Source organism: Primulina tabacum, chromosome 14, assembly GCF_025594145.1.
Source record: "Primulina tabacum isolate GXHZ01 chromosome 14, ASM2559414v2, whole genome shotgun sequence".
Classification (NCBI taxonomy): Eukaryota; Viridiplantae; Streptophyta; class Magnoliopsida; order Lamiales; family Gesneriaceae; genus Primulina; species Primulina tabacum.
The window spans coordinates 17,509,121-17,522,617 of NC_134563.1; the positions used below are offsets into that span (position 1 = coordinate 17,509,121).

Here is a 13,497-nt window from a genome sequence, read left to right on the forward strand (position 1 = left end):
CAAGCATTTTCGATTCTGTAACCTCATGTCCACAAAATTTTAGCTGCGAGATTATTCGATACATCGCTGAATTATAATCACTGACTTTCTTAAAATCTTGGAATCTTAACATATTCCATTCATCAAGATCGGTCGGAAGTATAACTTCCCTTATATGTTCAAATCTTTCTTTTAATCCTTTCCACAGAGCCAAGGGATTTTTTTCGATGAGATATTCACATTTTAAACCTTCATCGAGATGTCGACGCAAAAATATTATAGCTTTTGCTTTTTTTTGTGATGAAGATATACCATTTTCTTTAATGGTCTCGCTTAGACCCAATGACTCAAGATGCATTTCTACATCGAGAGTCCATGGCATATAATTTTTTCCCGTGATTTCGAGCGCAACAAATTCGAGCTTTGTCAAATTTGATATGGTGGTACTAAAAAAAATTACGATGCATTTTATTAGTTAATGAATATTGCTACAAAGTAATGGATAAACAACAAGTATAAGCGTTCGTAAAAATAAAGAAAACATACGAGGAGGATATTCTCCAATAAATACAAGACTCGTGAGTATGATAACCAAAATAATTAAAAATAACCTTGACAAAGCCATCTTCTTTTTACTTCGAAAAATTTGATGAAGAATAATTTTAGAGAAGAAGAGAAAGTTGGAGTGATTGAATGTGTTTGTGAGATCATATTTATAGGGCAAAAACTAGCCGTTTTGTTACGTTTATGACCGTTGGTGTACAAAAAATAAATGTATGTATTTGTACAATTTTACGGTAATAATATGATGTATATAATATTAGTCATATTTAAATAATTATGTATATCATATCACATGATTATAATGAGGTGTCATAAGTTATTTTGTTTAAAAACCTTATAGGCTTTTATACTTGTCGTATCCCTTACCGGGAGTGTGGGATGTCGTCTTAACATCCTCCCAGGATTTATAACTAGTTTTTGAAAAAAAAAATATTTTTATTATTTCTAATTTTTATTATATAATAACATTATATTATATATACAATAAATAAATAACAGTAAAATAAATATTATTACTTTTGTTACCTTTTTCTTCTGTTTGGAGCTTGGAAAAGTATGAGGACTTTTAGAGCTTCGTGCTGATAACGTGTTGTGAAAAGGTAAAAATTTATGATAAAAAGTAAAATCTCAAACTCTCAAAAATATCAAACTACACACTTTATAATATTTTTCTCTCAACTCAATTGTGATTTTCTTCACAAATGAGAGATCTATTTATAGAAAATCTTTACAAATAATCCAAAAATAAATTCATCATTACCTATATCATCACACACTAATTTTCAATATTTACAACTCTTATTTTCAACATTCAAATATTCAACATTCAAATATTCAATACACATATTTTAAATATTATTTTTCAACAGTACGTCTATTTTGTAATATTTCAGTCCATAGGGGTCCTTGTTACAATTGCAGTCACCGTAAGCTGTTTCCAGTGACAGTGAAATATACCATGCTTATGTTCTCTATATAATTGACTACAAAAAGTTGTAATTATTTGCTCAGATGCATTCGGCATAATAATAAAATAATTAATAGATATTCCTGCCGCCAGGTGGACAAACAGTTTTTTATTCCTAAAGCCCAGGCTCAGTAGGTTTTGAAATAATGCAGCCCAACTGCTACATCCAAATTACAGGTAAACCACTTGTGATATCAGTAGTCAATATTTATGTAAGAATAACTCTACTTGAATGATATAATATGAATGTCATAAAGGATAAATACACTGAATCAAAGCCTTAAGAACAAGCTACATAACATTTTCATACAAGTATTGAGGATTGACCGACGATTTCGGTTAATAATAAATCTAGCAAGCGGACTAGGTCAAGTTATAGTATTTGGAGATGAGTCCAGGTATCGTACCCACAGAGATCGATGTTTAATTACTAGAATATGAATTATTTTTCCTAAGTTAGGCTAATAAAGTTCAAATTATGGGAGATAAATTAATCAAAACTAAATTAAACAATTTAAATAAATTAACTAAAGCAAAAAAAAAATCCAAATTATTAAATTAGAAGAAAATTCAAATTATTTAAAAACGACTAAGGCGCACAACGGTACCGAGATAATTTATAATCTACGTGTCAAATTCATATTCAATAAAATAATTATTTAATTCACGACGGAATTCCCAAAATTATTTATTAAACGATTCCTCGAATTAATAAACCTAATTAAATCTAACAGTCCAATTATTCCTAACTGAATTTAATTAGATTTAACCGCATTAGATCGCTGTGAAAATTTCAGTTTTTCAACCTAAAGTCGCTGAAATCGAATACTATTTCTAGTCAATTTAACCATGTGTTGATTGATGTGTGAAGCAAATATTAATCTATCGCCTTCCGGTTTTAGATTAACCAACAAATATTCTATTTAATTGGCCAGATTAAAAGAACACGTGATAAACGACATCAATCAATGAATAAAATAAATAATCTAATTGAATCAAACTCAAAACATCAAAAAATAATATGTCTCGGCCCTATCATGGCCTTAGTCTATAAAAATCTACTCCATAAACTTAAAATGAAATTGCACTTCACTGTTTAAATTCAATGCAGAAAACATGATTAAGAAGGAATGGAAAGAGATTCTCTGTAATTTGTAGCGTGTGAGGGGAATTACTCGCTGGTTTTGCCTTCCTTCTTCCTCCCCTTTTTTCTTCTTCCGCGCTGTTCTCCTATTCCGTCTCCTGCTCTTTTGCCCTTCTCTCTTCCGTCTGCTATTACGGCACTGTTTTGGCACTTCCTTTCTTCTGTACGCTTCTGCCCCCTTTTATTCTTTTTAATGGGCCTTCTCTCTGTATTCTTTTTAAGCTCATCTCCAATTAAACCTTGTAGATAATAAAATTGTATATTTTATTTTCAAAGATTAGACTCCATCTTTATCAATAACTTCAATAATATCAAGATAATAAAATAAAAATATTTTATTTCCTTTCTTTTAATATTTTTTCTTTTGAAGTCTTGTAAATTTATTTTATTTCCAAATTTAATCATTTTTCATCTTTTATTTAAATCTACAATAATTGATTCAATTAAGCACATAATTAGAGATAAAAAGTCTAGATAAGGGCAAATATTATCAAATCAAATCCCTAAAATCTTTGTAAGATTTGGCCTTATCAATCCCCCCACACTTAAGCCTTTGTTCGTCCTCGAGCAAATTAGAGAATAAAAATATAACCGAGGAATATTCAATGATTCACCACAACAAATGACACAATCAACACTTTTCAACCAACCAAATTCCGTCAAACTCAATCAAAAGATCACACTTCGAAAATCCTAAAATTCACTTTCGTTGCAACTTTAAAACTCAAGCATTCACTAGAAAAGATCAAGATAATGAGACGTGTGTAGTGTGGAAGTCAAAACTCATATTCCTCAAAGGTGTTTTAGTTCGAGGAATGCTCATATTTTCTGGATTTTTTTTTAAATAAAGAAACTCTCCATAAGCTTATCTTTCATATCTTTCTTCACTAAATATTGGAGGAATATGACCCGGTCAATAGGTATTTTAAGCTTATAATGTAAGGCCACGGCTCACGGCTACAATAAAGGTAGGGATATTCAAAATGAGAGAAAATAAACAATTATTCCTTCAGCGCATTCCTTCATCTCTTATCTTCCTCCGAATTGAATTTCATCATTCCTCCAGCTAACTTTTTCATCTTCAACAAAATTCCCTTTTAGTTTTTTTCATAACCACATCATACAACATTCATTCCTCCTCCTTTTCTTTTATAATTATATATATCTTTTCATCAATCCCTTTCTCATTCTTCATGATTTTTTTTTTTTCAAATTCCTCCAACTTTTTCTTATCAATTATCAACACATGGGAGTTATTAAAAATTTTAAAGCGCTAAAGGGGTTTATTTCTCTCAAAATTAAGGTAGAGGAATAGTGTGTGAGCTAAAATTGGGTAGTTGATGTGGGATTTTGAAAGAATACGAATGGTGGCTAATTGTATGTCTTTGACACACTTCATTCGATTTTTTATAGGCTCAAAAGAGGATACTAGGGATATAAATGATGCATTTGGTAGACTCGAAAGGCTCAAACGGTCCAAAGATCGCCTAAATCATCCCTAAGTCATTCTCCTCCGTATTTTCGCCTCGAAAGATAATCAGACAAGTTCTAGATTGTTTCTTTTCTTTCTCTTTTTTTTTCTATTTTTTTATGAGCACACCTCTTGCCAATTCACAATTAATTCATATAAGTATGACTTAAAGTGCATAGATGATGTCTCAAAACATGATACAAAACTAGTTTGTGCTCAAATCCTTCGGCTACAACTACAGCTCATCTCAATCAATTTTAGGTGTGATTCAATCTCTCGAGTGATCAAAAATCTAGAAAGTCAATTAGTGTGTCATGTAATCACAAGTGCAGTTTCTCAAAGAATAACCAGAAAAAATTTTCATGCTCGAGGATTAAACATTGAAGCACATGCTAAGTGTGGTGACGTGAAACAAACACAAATCAAATCCCCCCCCCCCCCCCCCACACACACACACTTTAGATTTACACTGCCCTCAGTGTCATGCCATCCAAAAAGAATATAAAAGTTGGATGCAGAATAGCAAGAGAACACTTCCCTGATAGTGTTGCTTTAAATTCCATGGACTGTTACATGGGGATGGTAGAATTCCTCAGTGCTGAAAATCTTTTATTTCAACAGTTTAGCTTTTCCAGAATCTAAATCATATTCCTTCATTCCAATATTCCCTACACATACCAAAATCACAGAGAATTAACCTAATAGAATGAAAAAGTTAAAAAATAAAAAAAATAAAATGAAACGAAATAAAATAAATCACTGGGTTGCCTCCCAGCAAGCGCTAAATTTCTTGTCTATAGCTAGACAACGGAGAAGCATCCATCAAATAGCGGCTTCCGCCCATAGTAAATATCATACAATATTACATATGGGTCTTGATTATATGTGCCCTCAAGCTTGGCATGATATTGACATTGCACGCTCGTCGCTCCAACAACACTCGGCAAAGACTGATTATTAGGGGAAGAACAATCTAATCTATGATAAAGCTCGTAGAGGATGTAATATTCTTGAGTTTGCGTTGATGGAAATAAATAATCTGCTGGTGGAATATATGTTAAGACCATATATGAGTTCAAATCCTTCGACTTGTGTTCTTCTACATCCTCCAACTTCTCTTCTGCCTCATCTTCGCATAGGAATTCCTCGAAGAATTCTTCTTCCTTCAAAAATAAATATTTTAAATGAGGAGGAAGTGGTTTGAGTTCGAGGAATTGGGGTTCTTCTATGGAAGGTTTAAGTGATTTTGGAATAGGTCCAAGCTCCCCAATCTTTGAATTCACCGATCTTGGCAGAGGCTTTGATCCCTCCAAATAGTTCATACATTCCTCCACCTCTTCTCTGTCTAATTCCGTGGACTTTGGGTTCACCAAAAGCTTTTCCAGTGGGTCTTCTTCAATCAAAGTATCCTGCACACTACACTCAACAATATCATCAATAGCATCTATTCTATAACAATCAGAAGATCCAGGATATTTCATACTACGAAAGACATTAAAAGTTACCTTCTCATCATTCAACCTCAAAACTAACTCACATTTTTGCACATCTATGAGAGCTCTTCCAGTAGCTAAGAAAGGACGGCCTAAAATTAGGGGGATCTCACGATCCTCCTCCATGTCTAGCACAACAAAGTCAACTGGAAATATAAATTTATCAACCTTAACCAAAACATCCTCTATAACCCCTCTAGGATATTTAATAGACCTATCAGCAAGTTGAAGGGAAATAGTGGTTGGTTTAACTTCTCCAATCCCCAATTTCTCAAAACAAGAATAAGACATAAGATTTATGCTAGCACCAAGATCACACAATGCCTTGTTAAAATTAGAATTTCCTATAGTGCAAGGAATGGAGAAACTACCTGGATCCTTAAGCTTTGGAGGTAATTTATTTTGCAAAATAGCTGAACAATCCTCAGAAAGCTTAACAGTTTCAAAATCAACAAGTTTCCTCTTTTTAGTCAAAATATCTTTCAAGAATTTAGCATAAGAAGGCATTTGAGCCAAAGCCTCTACAAAAAGAATATTTATGTGCAATTTCTTAAAAACTTCAAGGAATTTTGAAAATTGTTGATCCAATTGTAGTTGCCTTGCTCTATGAGGAAAAGAAAGTGTATTAATATCAATATTATCATTAGAATCAAATTCGTTACCTTTCTTACCTGTCTTCCGTGTAGTCTGAGTGTTCTGTTCCTTAGCATCTTCCATTTTTGGTTTCATTCCTCCATCATTCTTTGCCTCCATATCTGTAGAATTCTGCCTCTTTGGCTCCTCTTCCTCGGCCTTGACCACTGTACTCACTGCATTCACTCCTTTCGGATTTTTCTCAGTATCACTTGGTAGTGTTCCAAGGGGTCGATTTGCTAATTGATTGGCTATTTGACCCATTTGAGCATCCAACCTTCGTAAGATAGCATCATGATTCTGCAGTCTCGTCTCCATTCCCACAACATGTTTCATCATAAAATCCTCATAAATTGGTCTTTGATCTTCTTGCTTGAATCCTGGAGGTGCTGCAGGTACCAATAATCCTTGTTGTCTCACTTGTTGAGGAATGGGCAGTGGAGGAATATGTGTTGGATTAAGGGAATTCTCCGTATTCTTCCAAGACAAATTAGGGTGATGCTTCCATCCTGGATTGTATGTGGAACTGTATGGATTTGATTGTTGTCTCCATTGATTCCCCACAAAATTCACTGCTTCTTCATCAAAAATGGGTTGTTCCTCGATGACTATTCCTTGGACCTGATTTGCTTGATTTGATTTCAGCTGAGAGAATTGATGGGCCAACCCATCAATCTTAGCAGTAAGTGCATTCAACACATCCATTTCAAGAACTCCAGCCTTCTTTTCTCGTTTAATATCTGTCCAACCCGCACTATTTTCAGCCATATTTGAAATTATTTCAAGTGCAACTCGTGGAGTCTTCCTGTATAAGCTACCATTGACTGCCGCATCTAGCATGGAACGCACAGAAGGATCTACTCCGTTATAGAAAATCTGAACTTGCTCAGATGAAGAGAAACCATGTTGAGGACACCTCCTCTACATCTTTCTAAATCTTCCCCAAGCTGTATGTAATGTCTCCCCATCCTTCTGGCGAAAAGATGAAATATCCATACGCAGTTGTGCTAGCTTGGTGGGTGGAAAATATTGATTCATGAACATTTCCACCAAACCATTCCATGTAGTAATAGAGCCAGCTGGTAGATCTCTAAGCCATTCTGCTGCTTCACCATGCAAAGAGAAGGGGAATAGTCTCAATCTTATGGCATCCGTGCTCACTCCATTGAACTTGATTGTGTCACAAATAGATAGAAATCCCTCCAGATGTGCATTAGGATCCTCGGTCTGCGATCCTCCAAATCTCACTTGATATTGTATCATTTGAATGATGGATGGCTTCAACTCAAAATTATTTGCTTCCACAGTAGGGCGAGTGATGCTAGAACCATAACCTCCAGTGGTTTGTCTAGTGAGATCATAGACAGTGCGATCATCTTCCTCGTTGTCCATTACTTCCATCCCTGCTGTTTCAACCTCGTCTTCTGGTTTTAACTGTTCTTCCACGTCAAAGTCTGAGGATTTCTCCCTTTGTGCTCTACGTCTCCGTCGAAAAGTATTCTCAATCTCTGGATCAAATGGCTCCAATTCTGTCCTTCCTTTAGCACGGCTCATGCACAGTAAGATAATCCCTGAAAATAAATAACAAACTTCAAACGCACTAATATGCGTAGAATCGACAAAATAAAATAAAAACCTAATCTCAAGAAAATAATAAATCCTAATATTAAACAATTCAATCCCCGGCAACGGCGCCAAAAACTTGACCGACGATTTCGGTTAATAATAAATCTAGCAAGCGGACTAGGTCAAGTTATAGTATTTGGAGATGAGTCCAGGTATCGTACCCACAGAGATCGATGTTTAATTACTAGAATATGAATTATTTTTCCTAATTTAGGCTAATAAAATTCAAATTATGGGAGATAAATTAATCAAAACTAAATTAAACAATTTAAATAAATTAACTAAAGCAAAAAAAAATCCAAATTATTAAACTAGAAGAAAATTCAAATTATTTAAAAACGACTAAGGCGCACAACGGTACCGAGACAATTTATAATCTACGTGTCAAATTCATATTCAATTTAATTATTTAATTCACGACGGAATTCCCAAAATTATTTATTAAACGATTCCTCGAATTAATAAACCTAATTAAATCTAACAGTCCAATTATTCCTAACTGAATTTAATTAGATTTAACCGCATTAGATCGCTGTGAAATTCCAGTTTTTCAACCTAAAGTCGCACACTGAAATCGAATACTATTTCTAGTCAATTTAACCATGTGTTGATTGATGTGTGAAGCAAATATTAATCTATCGCCTTCCGGTTTTAGATTAGCCAACAAATATTCTATTTAATTGGCCAGATTAAAAGAACACGTGATAAACGACATCAATCAATGAATAAAATAAATAATCTAATTGAATCAAACACAAAACATCAAAAAATAATATGTCTCGGCCCTATCATGGCCTTAGTCTATAAAAATCTACTCCATAAACTTAAAATAAAATTGCACTTCAATGTTTAAATTCAATGCAGAAAACATGATTAAGAAGGAATGGAAAGAGATTCTCTGTAATTTGTAGCGTGTGAGGGGAATTACTCGCTGGTTTTGCCTTCCTTCTTCCTCCCCTTTTTTCTTCTTCCGCGCTGTTCTCCTATTCCGTCTCCTGCTCTTTTGCCCTTCTCTCTTCCGTCTGCTATTACGGCACTGTTTTGGCACTTCCTTTCTTCTGTACGCTTCTGCCCCCTTTTATTCTTTTTAATGGGCCTTCTCCCTGTATTCTTTTTAAGCCCATCTCCAATTAAACCTTGTAGATAATAAAATTGTATATTTTATTTTCAAAGATTAGACTCCATCTTTATCAATAACTTCAATAATATCAAGATAATAAAATAAAAATATTTTATTTCCTTTCTTTTAATATTTTTTCTTTTGAAGTCTTGTAAATTTATTTTATTTCCAAATTTAATCATTTTTGATCTTTTATTTAAATCTACAATAATTGATTCAATTAAGCACATAATTAGAGATAAAAAATCTAGATAAAGGCAAATATTATCAAATCAAATCCTTAAAATCTTTGTAAGATTTGGCCTTATCAAGGATCTCAAATGAAAGAGCTCTAAAAAAGAATATACTTACCTAAATCTACTTTCTCCACAGTTTTCAATTCTCATAATTTCTCACAGTAACAAAATATTGGGACAAAGCTCATCGTTTGAATAGAACAGTAAAAAGAACTGTTTCTCGGTAAGATCTAGTTGAAAATAATCTCATCATTTTCCATTGTTATCCTTCTTTGGCCTTTGCAATGAAAAAACAGGTTCACCCAGACGGCTTTGATTATCATCTTCGGCACTATGGGAACCTTCATCACCAAATTCCCAAGATGGAGCATCGTTTTTAGTCTGCTCCATTATGTCAGGATTTTGGGGAAGCCCACTGGGCAATTGGTTGCCAATCAAGTTCTTGTACACGGTGAGGGCTTGACCCATCATACTGGCGGGATTGGAGGGACTCGAGGGAAGTAAAATTGTTGTTCCCTGGATGAATGAAAATAGGAAAAATGTTCAAAACAATAATGTTTTTTCACATCGACGGAACAAGTAACCATATTATAACATGACCTGAGTTTGAACGTGCCTTACCGCTTTTGCAATCTGACTGAAGGCCTGAACATATTGCTCAGCGATTTTTAAACTTGCTGCCTGCAAGTTCAATGCATGATCATCCTCAATTAATATCAACCGGCTCATGACCAATAGCTTTATTGGCATTACATACCACTAACTTTAGCAAAAACATTATCGAGTATTATTAAACGTGCCCCACACACCAAAATAGTAATCGGGGGCACCAAAACTAGCAATGCCGAACGGACATAATCTTTTTTTATTTTAACATCTTCATTAAGTGAAAATGAGGGGGTCATGGAAGTCAGAAATTAAAAGCAAAAAGAATCAACTTCAAGAGGTACAAGAATTTCCGCATACATGATTAAATTGGTTGATTACAGAGATTAAAGAAGATGGAAAAACTGACCTCAACACCCCCAGTTCTTTTAAGTGACTCTGACACCATATCAATCCCTTTTGCAGTTGCTTGTGATCTAGCAACGATAGCTTCTGCTTCTCCTAGTTATTGTATAAATGATAACCAATGTTACTGATTAACATTGGTAGCAGAACGAGTACTATCCCCAGTAACATATAATGGATGAATGGTATACATCATTCAATAATTTGGATGCTAATTAATCAATGCTCTTGAACAGTTAAACAAAAGCTCGAATAAGCCACATGTAACCAACCTTGAGCTCTGTTAACCTGGTCCAGCCTTGCAGCTTCTGATGCAAGGATCACTGCATTCTTCTTTCCATCAGCGATATTAATGTTCGCCTGCCTTTCTCCTGTATAAATATGAAGAATAGATTAGCTTTCCACAACTATAAACATGAAGAGTTAGCTTGCATGCAGAAAAGAAAGTAAAACCTATTACCTTCAGACTCCAAAACTTGAGCTCTCTTTTTGCGCTCCGCTTCAGCCTGCATCTCCATTGCAGCCCTTACTCCACGTGGAGGAGATATATCCCCTGAAATGGGAAGAAGTGATCCAAGATTTGAACATGTTGCAGCATAAATCCATGAAATTTTTTGCTCGACAAACAGCCAAAGAATTAGTCTTAAATAGGAAAAACATTACTTACTTATTTCATAACGAAGGCACTTTAGACCCCAATCTTGTGCAGCTTCATTGATAGCAATCTAGTCCAAACATATTTTAAAACACTCAATAAAGTATTTGACAAGGTGAGAAAACATTTTGGAATGCAAGATGAATGGCCACCCGAAAACACAAAACTGTTAGTACAAGCAAGCCTCATATTACTATCAAATGCAAGAAAAAAGAGTGTCTTGAACTTTAAGATTATCGAGTTGATAAAACACAGAGAAATACAAGTATCAAACATCATGTTACATCGACTACCTTCAGCATAATGACATGCAGCTTAATCTACTCTGATTTTTACACTACCTTGCTTCATATGTTACACAACACTGTCTGTCTAGCATTATTGTCTGTTTAAATGTGATTGAATAGCATATTTCACTAGTGCCCCCTCCAACCAAAATATCTTGTTTACTTGTCATAAATAGCATCTTAGAATAACAAGTAAACCAAGTACATGTCAAACAGTAACAAACATCTCCTGACATCCTTTTTCACAACCGATGTGATTGTCGCATTGCAAGCCAATATTATCAACTACAATAAACACTTCAATCCCGTTAAAAGAGCAACAACAAACTAATCCTGTTAAATGCAAGAACAATGGCAAACTAATCTTGTTATTGCAAGAATCAATAACTAAAAGCTCAGTATCAAATACTCACCACAATTTTATCGTTAAGAGTATCTCTTTCCTCAAAAGTCTTGTCAAGAGTTATCTTACCAAGCTCACTCCTCATGGTTGTTTGCGCGAGTTGAATTATGGCATACAATGGATTCTCAACTCCATAAGATGCCAATTTCGGGTCTACTATCTTCAGAGGAAAAAAGTAATATATTCTCTTCCGAAGTTCATTGATAGCAATTCATTTCCAGTCCAAAAGAAACCCCATAAAACTGCATGCAGATAAATGTTCGTACCTTAACATAGAGGACCCCATCAATTTGAATGCTAACATTGTCCTTGGTAATGGCAGACTGATCAGGGATGGGAATTGCTTCTTCTTTTAATGAATGCACATAAGCAATCTTGTCAACTAGTGGAATCAACAAATGGATCCCAGGAGTCAATGTTTTCACATACTTTCCAAATCGCTCAATAACAAATGCTTTCTTCTCAGGGACAATTCGAACTCCCCAATTCACTGGTGGTTGAATCTCGTAGCTTGATCAAAAATCAAACTATCAGTTACATGATTGGTTGGTAATAAATTAGTGTAAGTTTTGCATTAGCAATTAATTCGACAAGGATTTCATCACAAATCATAATATATCCGCGAAGAAATTAATCAATACATTCTGGATTCACTCGATGATGAATCTATTTACATCTATCATATCACTCATTGTAGATTAACTACAGTCTACAAGCATCTTCATTCTCTTTTTATTTTGGGCGATATATAAACAAAAGAAAAAGGCACGAGTGGAGTATAAACACTAGGTTAGAACAAAAAAGTAGCAGCGGTAAATAAAAGCTCATGATAAAGGAAACGTTAAGTGAAATTATTAGCAATGCAGCGACACAATTCACGTCAAATGCTGATCAAATGGAAAACGCAGCAAAATACTAAGAATCAATCATCCAAAAGGAAAAAAATATTGACAAGTCAGTAAAATACCTAGTGTGGGGGTTGCGGGGGTAACCGATGTGGCGAACAGTTGCAGAGAACGGAGCGGGGAGGGAACGAGGAGAAATGCAAGTGGAAGGCTGCCTGAGAAGCGGCAGAGGCGCGGTAGAGATATCACGTGAGCTGATCGGTGATTGAGGAGCGAGGAGGTACCTGACAGCTCGAAGCTTGCAGAGAGAGCTCGATTTGACGGTATTCATTGCGAATTTTCTCGAGGAAGATGGCTTTATTGGGAAGAAATTGGTCGGAGGAAAGCCCTATTTAAACCTTGTGAAACAATACAACCAGCCGAGCCAAACGCGGGCGGGCTGGGTTTCCTCGGATGGCATGGGAAGGTAGGGTTGGGAAAAAATACCGAAATATCGAAATATCGAAAAATCGTATCGAAAAAATACCGAACTTATCGAAAAAATCGGTATACCGAACATTTCGGTACGGTATCATACCGTAGAAATTTTCGATATCGGTATAAAATATTTTTTTTTTCGGTATTTCGGTAATTTTTTATTATTATTTTTTTTTAAATTTAAGTTCGGTATACCGAAAAAACGTCGGTATACGGTATACTTCGGTATACCGACGTTTTTTCGGTATACCGGCAAAATTTTCGGTGTTGGTACGGTACCAGTATGAAATTTTTCCATACCGAAATTCGGTACCGAATTTTCGGTATCGGTATCGATATGGAAAAATTCCATACCGATATTTTCGGTACAGTATACGGTACCGTAGTTCGGTACGGTATACCGTACCCTACCCACTCCTGTGGCAAGGTCCTTTAAAATTCTCTCTGAATATGTTTTTTTTGTTACAGCTCGAAATTACCTCAATACCCTTACTACAAATACAAAACCAGCAACTTTTTTCTTGTTAATAATCCCCAAAGTCCATCTACTTTTTCTCTTCCAATTGCCCAATCAAAGTAGAATAAG

General features: G+C 34.8%; 1 protein-coding gene across 1 annotated transcript; it reads right to left on the reverse strand.

Annotated features, from left to right (window-relative positions):
• Positions 1 to 9,261: 9,261 nt before the first annotated feature.
• Positions 9,262 to 12,890, reverse strand: LOC142525358 (uncharacterized). The gene is made up of 9 exons (XM_075629634.1): positions 12,557 to 12,890; positions 11,856 to 12,099; positions 11,600 to 11,749; positions 10,912 to 10,969; positions 10,705 to 10,797; positions 10,517 to 10,615; positions 10,249 to 10,340; positions 9,855 to 9,914; positions 9,262 to 9,749 (listed from the first exon to the last, which is right to left on the reverse strand). Exons 1-9 carry the CDS (start codon positions 12,763 to 12,765, stop codon positions 9,483 to 9,485), a joined length of 1,272 nt encoding a protein of 423 aa, XP_075485749.1. The 5' UTR covers positions 12,766 to 12,890; the 3' UTR covers positions 9,262 to 9,482.
• Between the last annotated feature and the right edge of the window lie 607 nt (positions 12,891 to 13,497).